Genomic DNA, 15,700 nt, shown 5'->3' with positions numbered 1-15,700 from the left:
CCATAAAGTCTCTCTCCGATCATACGAGCTGATCGCACCACTTTGACTCGGATTTCCTGCCACTCATCATTATCGTCGTTCTCCGCATTTCTTACATACTCGGAGATCCGCCTACCTTGCACATCGTTTACAGTTGTCATTCAACAAAACATATGCACCCAGAAGCAAAATAAGCTCCTTTTTCAAGGTAGACAGATGAACGCGCCATCTGTTTTTTTAATACAACACATTTTTTACAATACACTCTGATACAATTAATATTTATTATATACAATACAAATAATAATTATATTATTTATATTTCGATAATACAATAATTATATTCAATAAATATATATCGTACCGCAGCATGATAAGAACAAAGAGTTATGAATTCTAGCATGATGATACAATGAATGAGAAATGTATCGTATGATGGTAAGAATCAATTTCTAAGGAGCGACCGAATAAATAGACGAAATAATTATCTGAAGAACCTGGCACAGTGCAAGCGAGAAGCGTCAGTCAAGGATTTACGTCAAACACGTCAAGGTTTAGGGGAAGTGTCAGAACGAATATTGGATTCTTTTCCTGCCGATCGCTCTCAATCGTCTCATTTATGAATTCGGATTGAAAGTAATTATTTTATATAATAAATACATACATACTCTCGTTGCGATATTTTGTAACTCATATACACTTTTCTAGGCACGGTCGTAGTTTCTGTTCCATTTCCAAACGACTCTCACAACTTATGAATATTAATCGTTATTTTCCACTTTTACCATTATTTCAATTTTTAAATCTGTTATATATCTTAAACACGCAATTATTGATATGAGTAAAATGATTAATTGACAAGTTTTGTTGATACATGCAAAAATAATGTAAGTTTAAATACTGTGCATGTAGCTTTCTTGCGAAGAACAATAAATTTATACAGTAAGGAGCAAATAAATGTGTGATACAATAATTTAAAAACCAGAGTTATCTGCTAGAGTTTTGCCAATAGATTAATACTTATCTATATTTTTTTCTTGCAGAATTTTGTCAGATTATTTTGCTGGGACATTTATAATGTCTTCGGTCCAGCGTGCATTTGCTCACAAATTAAGCAAACAGCATGCTGCCGATGTGAGGCGGCAAATTGCTACTTCTACGTCCTATTCTCGTGATTTATCAAAGAGTGGTAGCAGTGTGTCAGGATTTTCCTCCACAGTATGTAATTTCCTTTGGAAAATTGAAATTTAAAAATATCATAGTTGACTAGAGTAAATTAATGTTTACATTCTTATGTAGATGTCCTTATGTGAAGTATTAGAACCACTTGATTATGAAGAATTCTTAGGACAACATCAGACAGTATTGGATCGTGATCCTTTAAAACCAATACTAGATTTTCCACCAGGGGATGTCGAATTGAGAGTCGTAAAGAGAAAGATTCGAACAGAAGAGCCAGTAGTACCACATGAATCAATGTATGAAAAATCACTAAATCATTATTGATTATAATATAATCATTTCTTTTTGACACTTATAATCTATGTTTTAATTATTTGATTTTCAGAGATACCGTATCACCTTATGTAAAAAGATGTATCGAAAGTTTTACTTCAGACTGGATCATAATACATCGTAAATATAAAGGAAGAATCTCACCTATCGCCAGGGATAGATTACTCCAGGATACACCTAGACAAGATTTCGAGGTAGGTGATAAAATTAATTTGTTTGTGATAAACAGAAATGAAAGCAATTTTTCTTAATTAGGTAGATCAAGAAGATGCAAACGGTTGTGTATCACCGAATGAGGAGGATGATTTGTCCAACTCTGGAGATACACCGAGAGGATCTTGGGCAAGTTTGGACTTGCGACATTCGCAACATGATCCTCTTCTGCCGAGTTTATTAGATCGCGTCTGTCTTGAAACGATTGATCAGATGAATGAACAGAAAAGATTGGAAGATCGACAGGTATAGAATTGTAAGCTAGTAAATTTATAAGTATTTTGATTAAATATTTATTTCTCAGGAAGCTTTATTTCCACTTTACGCTCCCCCAACTTCTCCTGATGATGAATGGCAAGAAATCAGTGTGGCTCTGGAACCTACGGAGCCTTTTGCTCATAAAATTCTTGTGAAATGTCTGCAATTAAAATTAGAACTAGAAGTGGAGCCGATATTTGCGAGTCTTGCATTATATGACGCCAAAGAAAAGAAAAAAGTATATCTTTTTTTATAATCAAAATTATATCTTTGAGAATATATATTAATTACAAATTGTTATTATCAGGTGTCGGAAAATTTCTACGTAGATATGAATTCAGAAGGATTGAAAAGAATGCTTGGAGGACACATTGCTTATAGCGATGCAAGTACTTTGGCTAGAAGCTGCGTTCTGAGTATCAGCAAACCTAGTCCCGATTTGTTTCTTGTCGTGCGGTTAGAGAAAGTGTTGCAAGGTGATATTTCAGAATGTGCTGAACCATATTTACGTGAAGATAAAAATAAAGATAAGGTAATAAAATAGCAGGAAATATAGATATATATTTAAAATGACAATTTCTTATATTATTTTATATATTTCCATAGGTCAGAGCTGCTGCCGCTGCTGCCTGTGAACGCTTGGGTCGTTATAGAATGCCTCTCGCGTGGACTGCAATTCATTTGTCTGGTGTAATTGGAGGCGGCGGTGACACAGATAGTACTGGCAGTGCTGGATCTTTAGACAGAAAGTCAGGCGGTCTAGAACAATGGCGAAAGAAAGTGGAACCGCCAACGCGACGAGGTTCGCTAGAAAGACGGAGTTCGGACAAAAGACGTAGTTGGTCCCCCGACGATTTTGCCAATTGTCTCGATAGCTTTAGGTTTATATTCTGCTGCATATTCTTACTTCCTGCAATTTAATAAATAAAATTGATTTTAATATGTTGATATTCTCTTGCAGACCCATTACTTTAACAGTTTCGAGCTTCTTTAAGCAAGAAAGCGAACGACTCCGTGATGAAGATCTCTATAAGCTTCTGGTCGAACTACGAAGACCTGGTTCTAACTTGAAACGATTAAAATGTTTACCAGGAATATTGAAACTGGATCTTAGTCCCAGGCCCGAAGAGCTGCCGAGATGTCTCGATCCTGATCTTAGAAGATTAGTACCATATCCGGATGAAAAGAGTCGACCCGTTAAGGAAATACTCGAATTTCCAAGTGAAGTTGTTTCACCAGATTTAACATATCGTAATCTTCTTTATCTCTATCCTAAGGTGCATACTAAATAAAATTATATGATCAATTATTTCCTTAATTGTGCGATATTAAAATTATTTTTTATTCGTAGGAAGCAAACTTCAGTTCCAGAACTGGTTCAGCCCGCAATATCGCTGTAAGAATTCAACTTATGGGAGGTGAACAAGAAGCTGACGCTCTCACAGCTATCTTTGGCAGATCATCGTGCCCCGAAATGACACATGAATATTTTACTTCCGTGTCATATCACAATAAGAATCCAAATTTCTATGATGAAATCAAGATGAGACTCCCTGCGGATTTAAGTGCTAAACATCATTTATTGTTCACCTTTTATCATATTAGTTGTCAGAAAAAAGCGGAACAACCAAATGTTGAAACAGCTGTTGCTTATACAGTAAGTTTTAATCAGTAATTAATAAAACTTGTGATATTAGCAATTTGATTAATGTGCTGAATATATAAAATTTTATTTACAGTGGCTACCGCTTTTAAGAGATGGTCATCTTCAATCAGGTGAATTTAGTTTGCCTGCTATGTTGGATCCACCACCTGCAAATTATTCTTACATTGCGCCCGATGTTCTCTTGCCAGGTACTCGATGGGTAGATGCTCATCGAGGTGTTTTTACTGTCATATTGGAGCCCGTTTCAAGTGTTCATCCACAAGACAAATATATCGACAGGTAATATATTATTTTTTTCTAGTGTAAAACAAATAAGAAAAGTATTTGATAATCTTTTATGTAATTTTCGCATTATAGATTTCTATCGTTATGTGGCTTTTTGGAAACTGGTCAAGTTCCGCCTCGTATCGGTGAAGCTGGCATGGAATCAGAATTGAAATCAGCCCTCCTCGAATTAGCACGTGCCTCGCATTCCGCCTTAGTGCGATCGCTTCCCCAATTGCTCGATCAATTATTGTGTCTTCTAGTGCGACCGCCAACATTACCATCTCAATCGTTGAACGTCGCCGCCACTATTTTCGAGGCAATAGGACTACTCGTACGAAATATTACTAATTTACCAGATGGTCAATTAGATGCGCACGGAAGACACGCGCTTTTGGCTACCTACATCGCGTATCAATGCTCTTTGCCGAGTATGACTCACAGCGGGGGCGTCGCGCGAGCTCAAAGCAATCCTGATCTACCTTTAGAAGATTTAGAGATGGAAATACACTCACGAGGATTGGATAGAACCGCATCTATGCGGCAGGAATCTCCCTCGATCAACAGTCATCCTACCAGAAGACTTTTACACGAAGAACTCGCTTTGCACTGGGTCGTATCTACTGGTCAAGCACGGGAATTGGCAATAACTCATTCCTGGTTCTTTTTGGAGTTGATAATGCGCTCGATGGTCGTTACTCTATCTGAAATGGGATCCTTGGAGGCACCGCGAAAGTTGAGATTTTCGCCGCAATTCTGTGACGATGTCGCAACACTCACCGCTGCGTTAACATCCGAGGTGATATCACGCTGCAGCAAAGAAATTCGCGTAGCATCCAACTTGATATCGAGCCTTGGAAACTTTCTGTCTGATCTATTGTCCGTGATGGATAGAGGATTCGTATTGTCGCTCGTTCGCGCTGCCTGCTGCTCACTGTCGGACGCGTCGATGCATATTCCTGACTCGGCGGCGTTATTTGCCCTAAAACTCGATCTTGTAAGAACTGTGTGTTCACACGAGCATTACGTAGCATTAAATCTTCCGTTTGGCACTGGCTATACCTCGGGATCTGCCCCGGCATCACCAAGTCCATCGACTGGCAGCTCAGGAAGTCTGATATCCACTCTTGTGCCCGGAGATAGAACCCGGTTTTCGGAGCTCAGTCAAGAATTCAGGCAGCAACATTTCCTGGTTGGTATTGTGCTATCTGATTTAGCGAACACCTTGGAGATACCGAATCCGATGTTACAAAATAAAGCTATCGGGACTGTTCGACATCTTATGAGTTGCCACGATGCTGATACTCGGTATACCGATCCTGCGGCAAAAGCTAGAGTCGCTGCATTATACCTACCATTGCTTAGTATTTTGATGGATGCCTTACCTCAGCTTTATCACTGGGATTCCAAAGATAAAAGTGTTTATCCTGATGAATCCGGGTCGATCACGCAATCAGTAGCATTGGCTATTGCCGGGGGAGCATCGGCAGATACTGCAGGTAATCAATGCCGCGTATCCTTGAGCTCCGAAGCTACTCGACATCTGTTAATGTGTGCCTTATGGGTGCTCAAGGGTTTGGAGCGAACCGCTCTAGCGCAGTGGTGCTCCGAGCTTAGTGCAAGACGCATTTTGAGCTTATTACAAGTATTGAATATCGCTACTGCGGCTTTCGAGTACAAAGGCAAGAAAGCATTGAAAAGATTGCCGCCTCAAGCCACAGTTACCAGCGATATCAGATCGCGACTGGAAGATGTGATTCTCGGTCAAGGAAGTGCCAGGAGTGAGATGATGTTGCGGCGAAAAGAGAGAGTGACTGGTGATAAATTGAGATGGCGCAAAGATCAAATGCCTTACAGGTAAAATATTATATTATTTTAATTATAATTAAAGTTATAATTATTTAATGTGTTGAAATGTGTTGAATCTTCAAGATCTTGCGAGCAACCGGAAGGAAGAGCTGTGGAACAAGATGCTCATATAGAAGGAGCCTTAGCGGCAGAGGCTTCTCTTGTCGTTTTAGATACCTTAGAGTCCGTAGTTCAAGCTGACGGCGGTGGAGGCATTTATTATTTTTTTATTCTACATTTAAATATGATAATTTAGATAATATACACGATAATAGATAATTACTTATCTGAAATTGTTTAGGTGCGGTTGTTGGCGCCGTATTGAAAGTGTTACTAAGAGCATTGGCCAGAAATCAAAGTACATCGGTACTTCAGCACATGTTCAATACACAGCGGGCACTAGTTTTCAAGTATCATAGTGCATTGTTTGATGAAGAAAGCGAGCGTTGTGGGGATTTATGTTTGACATTATTGACTCGATGCAGTTCACCTTTAAGCGCTATTAGAAGTCATGCAGCTGCTAGTCTGTATTTGCTAATGCGACAGAACTTCGAAATTGGAAATGTAAGTTTAAAATCTCATGATGTTAATAATATCCAAGCGCCAATTTTAATTCTTACAGAAAGTAAGAATTTTAATTCTTTACAGAATTTTGCACGCGTCAAAATGCAAGTCACAACGTCCTTATCTGCTCTTGTTGGGAGAGGAAGAGCTCCTAGTGAGGGAGCATTACGTAGAGCCTTGAAAACAGTGCTGGTATATGCTGAGAGAGACACAGAGCTCGCAGATACGAGTTTTCCCGAACAAGTGAAGGATTTATTATTCAATCTTCATATGATTCTTTCTGATACTGTTAAGATGAAGGAATTCCAAGAAGATCCTGAAATGCTTTTGGATCTAATGTATAGGTAAGGTTTGAATCTTAATAAATAACAATAATAATTTGACTTGTATTTTAAAATATTATAAGTTAAGAGATGTATTTTGTGAATCTCTAACTTTTGTTTAGAATCGCCAAGGGCTACCAAGGATCACCCGATCTTCGTCTCACTTGGCTCGCAAACATGGCACAGCAGCACATGGAAAGAAAAAATCATACAGAAGCAGCAATGTGTTTGGTACATAGCGCCGCTCTAGTAGCAGAATATCTTCATCTATTAGAACCCGGCGGTGGAGGTCGGCCTGTAGGAGCCGTCGCTTTGAATGCCGTGACACCAAATGCTTTGGAAGAAAGTGCTGTCGGCGATGATGTATTGGCAAGAAGAGAAGAAGGACTTTGCTTAGGTCCTGATTTTTCAGAAAGCGGATTGGCGGGTTTATTAGAGCATGCGGCTAGTTCTTTTCACGCAGCTGGAATGTATGAAGCTATTCCTGACGTCTATAGAGTGTTACTGCCTATAGCAGAAGCTGCACATGATTATAAGAAATTAGCTAACATTCACGGGTAAGATTTAAATTATTTTGTGTAAAAATATATCTTCTTATTTAAAATTTATTACATTAATATAAAATCTTTTTTGAAATGTTTTTAGTAAACTTCATGAGGCATATACGCGTGTAGAACAGTTGGCGGGTAAACGCGTCTTCGGAACATACTTCAGAGTTGGTTTCTACGGCGCCAGATTTGGTGATCTTGCCGGCGAAGAATTCGTTTACAAAGAACCGACTTTGACAAAACTCCCAGAAATATTTTCGAGACTCGAGAACTTTTATGCCGAGAGATTCGGCGCAGATAATATAGTTATAATAAAGGATTCGAATCCTGTAGATCCTAGCAAGCTGGAACCGGACAAGGCCTATGTGCAGATCACTTATGTCGAACCGTATTTTGAAGCGCACGAACTTAGACACAGACCCACAGTTTTCCATCGGAATTTTAATATAAGTAGGTATTAATTGATAAAATATTACATTTTATTGTCACGTAATTTTTTAATTACTCTTTTGATGACGACTTCTACTTTTAGAACGATTTGTTTATGCGACACCTTTCACTCCTGGTGGTAAGGCTCATGGTGAACTGCGCGAACAGTGCAAACGAAAGACGATATTGACGGTGGCGACGCATTTCCCATATTTAAAAACTAGAATTCGAGTTGTAGCTCGAAAACAGATTGTTTTGAGCCCCATCGAAGTGGCAATCGAAGACATACAGAAGAAGACTGCCGAGGTATTAATCGACATCTTACACTTTTCTTTTCTAACTTTATAATATATATATGTAATATAATATATTTTCATCTGTACTTTAGGTTGCCGCTGCAACCGCTCAGGAACCACCGGACGCTAAGATGTTACAGATGGTCCTTCAAGGTTGCATCGGCACAACTGTTAATCAAGGACCCGCTGAAGTAGCAGTCGTGTTCCTTTCCGGCTTACGTGAACAAAATGCACAACCCACCAGATTGCAACATAAACTTCGTTTATGTTTCAAAGATTTTCAGAAAAAGTGTCTCGATGCTTTGCGGCGTAATAAGAATCTCATTGGTCCTGATCAGCGAGATTATCAACGGGAACTGGAGAGAAATTATCAAAGATTGACCGAGAGATTGGCACCTCTCATTGCTTGGAGGTAAGAAGTTTTGATTAGAGATATGTATTTTTTTTTAAGTTTTCTATATTAAAAAAGTTTTGTTACGCTGCCATGTAGCGGACCGTCCTTAATTAATCAGCAAGCTGTACCAACAACTCCTCCGCGTTGGAGGGGAAATGAAACACTGCCATAGAAGCTTACCAAAGATTACTGTATTCAATTATTAAACATATAATTTATCATTTAGCAAATTTCACTTACAATTATTATATTGCGGAAAACATTCATGTGTAGAATCCTTGCTTTATAACAGAATGGAAAAATTATTTAAAATGATTTAAAATAAATACAAACTTAATGTAATAAATACAAAATTATATAAGTTATATTATGAATTTTACATTATATAATGAATTATTAAACAATTTAGTATTTTTTCTTGTAAGAAAGGAATAAGGATGGTGTTAAAATGGTCAAATTTTTAAATTTATTAATATTAAAAATATTTATAATATCAAATATTTATAAACAAGGATTCGGCTTCATATTTATATCATTTTTATATTTATGAATACTTAAATTACATTGCGACCAAATGCGCATTCAATGAATTTAAATATAGTTCGACTATGTTTAAATTTGTATCCTTTATAGCTGAAATGTATTTGTATATATCAATCAGTATATCTTGTCCTAAGTAATCTCCAAATTTTTCATGGTTTATGTATTTATTTAAATGCATGTTAAATGCATCAAAACACAATGCGATTTTAACTTTACAGTATTAAGTACATCTACAAGTCTAAGATCTTTAATAATTAATGTTAATTAATATTGTTATATTTTTAATGTTTCTATGCTATTAATTAATTAAGAGATCAATTTGCCGCTTTATATCTTAAACGATATAATTTTATTCTTTTTTGTTATCAATGTAATACATTTGTCCAATTTACAATTAGTAGTATATCTATTCATAAATATAAATCTTGACATTATGTGATTATTTTTATATTTTATGAGCCGAGTTATTGATACTTCTATGAAAATGAAAATAGCTTCCTAAAAGATTAGATTAAAATTATCTTGACTAGAAACATTTCTTTAGAATCTCCTAAAAAAGTGTCTGTTTAAATCGAAAAATGCCATGTAGAAATAGCGTGTAAAGCACTCGGTTCGTAAAATGTATATTTATAAGAAATAACTCGTATATTTTATATTTATATATATATATATATATATATATATATATATATATATATATATGTATACATTAACATAAGGCAAATGACATTTTTTTCTACGATTTAAATTTGTACGATAAAAATCATTATACATTTACAGCACTCTAAGCCTTGAGTAAAATGCACTTTTGTATTTCTTGAAAAATATTAGAAATATAGGCGAATTTTGTACACGATCAGTTTGTGTTTCAAAGTGGATGAGGAAAGGAGGAAGCAGGCGAATATCTGTCTTCATTCAATCAATGAACCCTTGAACAATTCGTTTACGATCTGACCTATCTCCCTCCGCCTATTCACACATGATCTCTTTACTATTTTTTCTCGTTTCCGAATAAGAACTCGTTTTATTGCCACCTGCTACCATGATTCGATTTTTCCGATTATCGGGAATTGCTCTTGCTTCTAGTTCGACTTCTCCATTCTATCAAAAAGAAAAGAGAAAGATTTATATAAACTGAAAATGTATACTTTTTTGTTTTCTTTTTCAAGATAACCATTTGAAATTAATTCTATTGTTGTGAATACGTATAAAAATTGGTTTACGTTTATCTTTCTGACATTGGAATTCAGAAAACATTTTTTTTTATTTTTCGGTCTTCGAAATTCAATGTAATACTCAAGAACTGATATTACTAGCCTCGAAAAAACGGTGTCGTTTAGCACATTCAGATTCGCGCAAATGCGTTGAACGGAAACAATAACGACACAGAGACATAAATGTGGACACGCGAATACCCCGACTCGACCAGAGAAGAAAAGAGAAAAGGAGACCGAATAAAACATCTTAAAATGTCGTAACGGAGGCGAGAGAGGCTTCCATATTGGAGGTCTCAGATAAAAGGTTTACCTTTGAACTCGGGATGAGACTTCTCGAAGGATTTTCTCGAGGAAAACTTTGATCGCGTTAAGAGATTTCCTTCGGGGTACCAGCGAGACCGCGTCGCGGAAAATTCCTCGGAAGTATTCTCTCGCGATGCGGAGTCGGCCGAAGGAGAGGAGGAGAGAGAGAGAGAGAGAGAGAGAGAGAGAGAGAGAGAGAGAGAGAAAACGGAGGATAGGACGGCGGGCGCGGGAGGGTGGATCGGTGGTGTGAGGCACGTGGGATAAAAAGTATCGCTCGAAATTCTCCTCTTGCTCCTCTTGCATTTCTCTACCGCGATCGCGGTGGCGGCCCCTGTTTATATTGTCCATGGTCCATTTAACTCTCAAATGCGCCGACGATTCTCCCCTACCTATTCCCGCCCCATTTCGCGCTCGCACTCCTGTTGCGTGTCTTCTCCTCTTGCTCGCATATTTGGTAATCTGTTTTTCCCCCTTCGATCGTGAGGAGCTGCTTTTGCTTTTCGTCGCTTTTTGTCGCCGTTAATCATCGTTATCCTCCCCATCGACTCCTTTCCTCGCCACACGCGACAGGATTCCGATCCGCTCGCGCGATTAGATTATTATTCTACAAAAAGAATATTTATTTAACGTAGAAGAGAGATAAAGGATTTCTTTTCGTAATTTTATATTTTGTTCAACTTTGGAGGAATTTTCTGTAAAAAATAGATAGATGATTCTTCATCCGGAAATTATATATTATATCTATATAAATATTAAAATTACGTGATATGTAGGCTATCTTATTTTGACCAGTCCAATAAAATATCTAAAATATCTAAACTGAAATTGATAGATAAAAGTATTTTAGCTTTCGAGGTAATTGATTGAACTGTTTAATACAATATATTAATAAAAATATTTATTAATTGTATAATAGAGAAATTTCTCTTGAAATTTCTCTTTCGATTGTTATCTACTCTACTATCTAAAAACATAAACTATTTGTCAAACATAATGATAACGGATCAATGCTTCATATTTTATGTCACATTCATAAATTAAAAATTGAAAGGAATTTATGAATAGGACATAAAATACACAAAGCGTTAATCTCTCATATAAAATATTTCATATTTATGAATTTAAACATTTTTTTTTTATATTTTTGCAACTGCAAAGTTAGTTCCGCGTCGAGTTTCGCGGAGGAGATGAAGGGAAGATTGAATTAGTTCGAAATATTCAAATCAGCCAATAACGTGGGCGACCGCGTCGCGCCATATTAGTTTTGTGCCGATCGCGTCGGGTGGAAGTCGGGACGAGGCCCGCTCCGCGTTTTTCGCATTTTTCACCGGGCGAAAATGCGTCGTGTGTACCAAAAAAAAAAGGAAAAAATGCCGCGAAAGCCGGCAGGACGATCGTTGTAACGGATTAATCGTCGCGCGCGCGTTTCGGGGCTCGCCGCATTTTTTTCCGGCGTTCGATGTCCAGGAGTGGATCACCGCGAAGTTGAAAAACGGTACAATCCCGGCGGAAAACCACACGGCGCGGCGCCAAAGGACCGGCGTGGCGGCGGAACGACACCTGCGGTACCGTCCAGTAAGCGAATCCATCATCACCGGTCGCATAATTAATTGCTTATTTATTCGCGATTATCCTCCGGTTTATTATTCTTGCGCGGCATAATGATCACGCTTGCCTTTAGACGCTTTCGGAGCAATAATTATAATGAGTCCAGAATTAATGGGTAAAAGGGGGGGCGGAATCCTTTGTGACTTAATTTACAGCGAAATGCGAGCTATTTGGGATTATTAAGAGACCCGCGCCTCTTCTCCCCTCTCTTCTCTCCATTCCCCTTCTCTCTTCCGTAGAAGTCGGTAGATATGTCTCGAAAATCATCTTCGAAAATTTCATCGCGCGTTTACGAAACTGCTACGAATTAATTGGAAACTTATGCGAGCCTTACCTGCCGAGGTGCAAGTTTGAATTTTACAAAAATTCTACGATTCGACTACTGTCTTCTTCCTCTTTCCTTCCTCTTCCTTCGTCCATCCCGCTCCGGCATTTATTCGGATTTACTTGTGTTAAACTTAAGAAAGTCGGTTCTGCGCTGCTCGAAAATAACGGCCCGCGCGGCATTGCAAATTCAGCGTTATATATAATATCGTCTCCCTTGAGAGAGAAAGAGAGAGAGAGAGAGAGAGAGAGAGAGAGATTTCATTCGCGCATGATATCCTTCGTATTATACTACAATTAATAGCGTAAAGAACTCGATTAGAACGACGTCGTAATTAACTCAACTATTTCACTTAGCCGCTCGCATTGAAATCCCAGCTGTAATACCTGTAGGTTTCCTGTGCCTTCCTCTCTTCCTCATCCCTCTCGGTATATCCCCCGCGCTCAGCCTCCGGCACCAGATTCTTGTTTCGGCTTGTTCGCGCGGAACGTTTTACCCCCTGTCCTTCCCCCTCCCCCCACTCGATGAGGAGGCATCATCGATTATGTTACGGAATTATCGGTGAGGAGACAGAGAGTAAAGCTCGGACCATCCCTCCTAACCACTGTAGAATAGGAACGCTGGGGATTCCGCTGTCTCGCTGTCGAAAATGACGATCGCGATGAATTATTTAGCGTTTTGAGCTCGTAGGGAGTTGCGCCGCGATCGATACCGGTTTCGTTTGATTACGCACTGTCGAGTGCGCGAAATTAGCAAACTTCCCGGGCACGATACCCGGCACACTCGGCTTTCTCGATCCCTGCCCCCCTCCCCCCTTTCCGCTTCCCCCATTGTCCTTCTCTCTCTCTCTCTCTGTCTCTCTTTCTCTCTCGCGCGCGCGCGCGGCGAATGCATTAATTACTTTTCCCACAACAAGACCGGCGGAGTAATTTTCTCCTTGTTGTCTTCCGTGCGACGATGAAGAGAAAGAGAGAGGAGAGTTTCTCAGACAGCGTCTGTTCGTTTCTGCTCCTGCAGGTGCCTTTTTCTCTTCTTTGTGTACACGCTGCTATTGCCGCTGCTCGCTGTTGGCTCGTAAATCGCGCGAGGAGAGTCGCGCGACGAACTTTTTTTGCGGAAACTTCGGCAGATTTCACCTCTCCCGCCCTCTCCTCTTCCTCCTCTTCTCACGCCGTAAACGCGAGCTACGCGTGCGCGACGCGTCCGTCGACAAAGTTTCGCCAAACGTAATCCAAGCTTATAATATTAAATCTGAAACAGGGAAACTGCAGTTCCGCGTTGACATTACGAATTCGCAAAAGTTGTGATGATATTTCGCAATCTTGACACCTCAAGGATGATTTCATTACAGAATGCATTAGAATTTTTGAAGAACTCTACAGGGTGACGTAGAAAAGACATAGGTTTTATCACGATTTTGAAAAAAGATTTTCTACAGACGAAGATAATTCTCAGTGGAATATTACTTTTGAATACTCATGAAAATATTATTTTTTATTAGAATATTATATCATCCGGGATTATCATTTTTCATAACGCAATATTATTTCGTATAAAATATCAGAAATTTTCATATCTGGAATTTGCAATATTCCTTTATACGGAGTGAGCAATTAAATTGGCTATGCCATGATAAAACAATTTGTTACAAACACAGGACACACAAAGGATGAATAATAACAGGATAATAAAGGATTCACGCATCTGCGACTATTTCTCGCATCGAGTTACAGCATTTTAAAGAAATTTTGCGGTACATTTCATTAAGAAAACTTATAAAGATAGGTTAGGATAGGGGAAGCGCGCATAGTAAGGACAGGTCAGGATTCTTGGGTGGCACGTGACCGCAATCAGCTGATGGTCCGCCACACCGCGATTCAATACGATTGCCGATATCTCCGCTCGGGAATGTCGAAGCAGTTTGAAACAAAGCATTTTGGAAAACTGAAACTTTTCCGTATTTCGTAAGATTGGAATCGTTTCTTCGTAGAGGATTTGCGAAAACGATAAAATTGTGACCTGTTCATCATATTGGCAAATATCTTACAGAATAATTATAATACAGGATGTTCCAAAACTGATGATAAATATTTTAATGATTAATTCTTTATAACGTTTTGAAACTAAAGATAAAAAAAGTATTTAAAGGGAAGATTTAAAGATTACAAGGCTGGAATTCCAAGAGTTCAGGAATGGCAAAATGGTTAAAGGATAAACGCCTTTAAAAACCGAGTGTCTTTGATAATAAAAGAACTTTTGTCATTTGGCCATTTCTAAGCGCACAAAATTTCAGTTTCGTCATTCGTAAAAGAACCACTAAATTCTTCTCATTTAAAAATTATTATAGCCTCGCTATCATTGTATTAAAACTTTCGTCGTAAAATGTTACAAAAAATTTGTCATTAAAATATATCTATAACGTCAGTTTTGAGATATATTGATATCCCACGTTTCTTTTTTTTTAATTTAACTAGAAAATATTGATTGATATATGTATGATGGATCTCGAGTGCGCTAATATTATCTGCGATTTCAGGACGATTTAAAATACTTTTATCATCTCCTTTCGACATAAACATATGTACACGTGCCACTGGAAAATTCCCGAGACGTGACGAGTGTTTCCCGTAACAGCAACATAAGCGGAAGATAGCCTCGTAAGGATCACGTGGAACACTTAAACCGCATGTAAACCCATATCCCAAAGTCAGGAGGTCTCCTCTTTACTGACATTTCGTTTACGTGTGTGAAGGGGAAAAGCGACAGGGGGAGAAAAGGGAAGTCACGAAAGGATATGCGCGCGCGAAAGCAGTCACGATTGTAAAGCTTGCTCGTCGTGCAGAAACGCGACAGGAGGAACGGTAATAAATAGTTCTCTCAGTGTGGCTTGTATATGCGGAATACATCCGTATGCGGACAATGACTTTATACGCAGATTCCCGCAACTAACGACGTCAGTTTTACGAAGCTGTCGGGTGTGCGTAAAAAGGAATGCGCAAACGATCCGTTTAACGTTTTATGTTATTGCAACTTTTCTATTCAATCGACGACGATCATGACATGATTATCCTCTTATTTATATTTATGAGATCTTAAATCAATGGAGGGGAATTTATTTGCGGGCGACGCAAATTGTAGTTTTCAGATGGTGTCGGTAGAATTTGAATGATCATCTGGGAAATTTCGTCGCGCGATCCTCGCTAAGAATAATGAATGCGATTCTTTAAACGGCGTAAAAGAGAATGCTAGGGCCGGTAATTGATTTTCGATGGACTATTATTCTTGGTATTTCAGAGGAGTGCGGTCGTTCGAGCGATACTTAAATGGTTTCCGATGGAGCGTTTGTTACTTCATTTGCAACGCATGAATACCACCCACAATTTTTACGATTGTGAAACGGTGAA

At 38.5% G+C, this 15,700-nt stretch overlaps 1 protein-coding gene and 1 long non-coding RNA gene across 2 annotated transcripts; one reads left to right on the top strand and one right to left on the bottom strand.

The window, feature by feature from the left end:
- The first annotated feature begins 46 nt into the window (after positions 1-46).
- Zir (dedicator of cytokinesis) lies at positions 47-9,696 on the top strand. The gene is made up of 21 exons (XM_089083421.1): positions 47-187; positions 380-615; positions 1,023-1,197; positions 1,279-1,457; positions 1,547-1,692; positions 1,754-1,953; positions 2,012-2,203; positions 2,273-2,497; positions 2,572-2,846; positions 2,927-3,242; positions 3,317-3,622; positions 3,705-3,910; positions 3,989-5,752; positions 5,828-5,955; positions 6,045-6,307; positions 6,392-6,651; positions 6,753-7,187; positions 7,276-7,628; positions 7,711-7,913; positions 7,996-8,315; positions 8,394-9,696. Exons 3-21 carry the CDS (start codon positions 1,057-1,059, stop codon positions 8,467-8,469), a joined length of 5,988 nt encoding a protein of 1,995 aa, XP_088939547.1. The 5' UTR covers positions 47-187; positions 380-615; positions 1,023-1,056; the 3' UTR covers positions 8,470-9,696.
- LOC148934925 (uncharacterized) lies at positions 9,522-14,410 on the bottom strand. Its single transcript, XR_016140956.1, has 2 exons — positions 12,306-14,410; positions 9,522-10,967 (listed from the first exon to the last, which is right to left on the bottom strand). It is a non-coding gene; the product is annotated as an uncharacterized LOC148934925 (long non-coding RNA).
- Positions 14,411-15,700: the final 1,290 nt, after the last annotated feature.

The sequence above is a fragment of the Pogonomyrmex barbatus genome, unplaced genomic scaffold, assembly GCF_055798465.1.
Source record: "Pogonomyrmex barbatus isolate J1 unplaced genomic scaffold, ASM5579846v1 scaffold7, whole genome shotgun sequence".
Taxonomy (NCBI): Eukaryota; Metazoa; Arthropoda; class Insecta; order Hymenoptera; family Formicidae; genus Pogonomyrmex; species Pogonomyrmex barbatus.
Note: the sequence above shows the minus strand (reverse complement) of the source record. Positions and strands in the feature narration are given on the sequence as shown.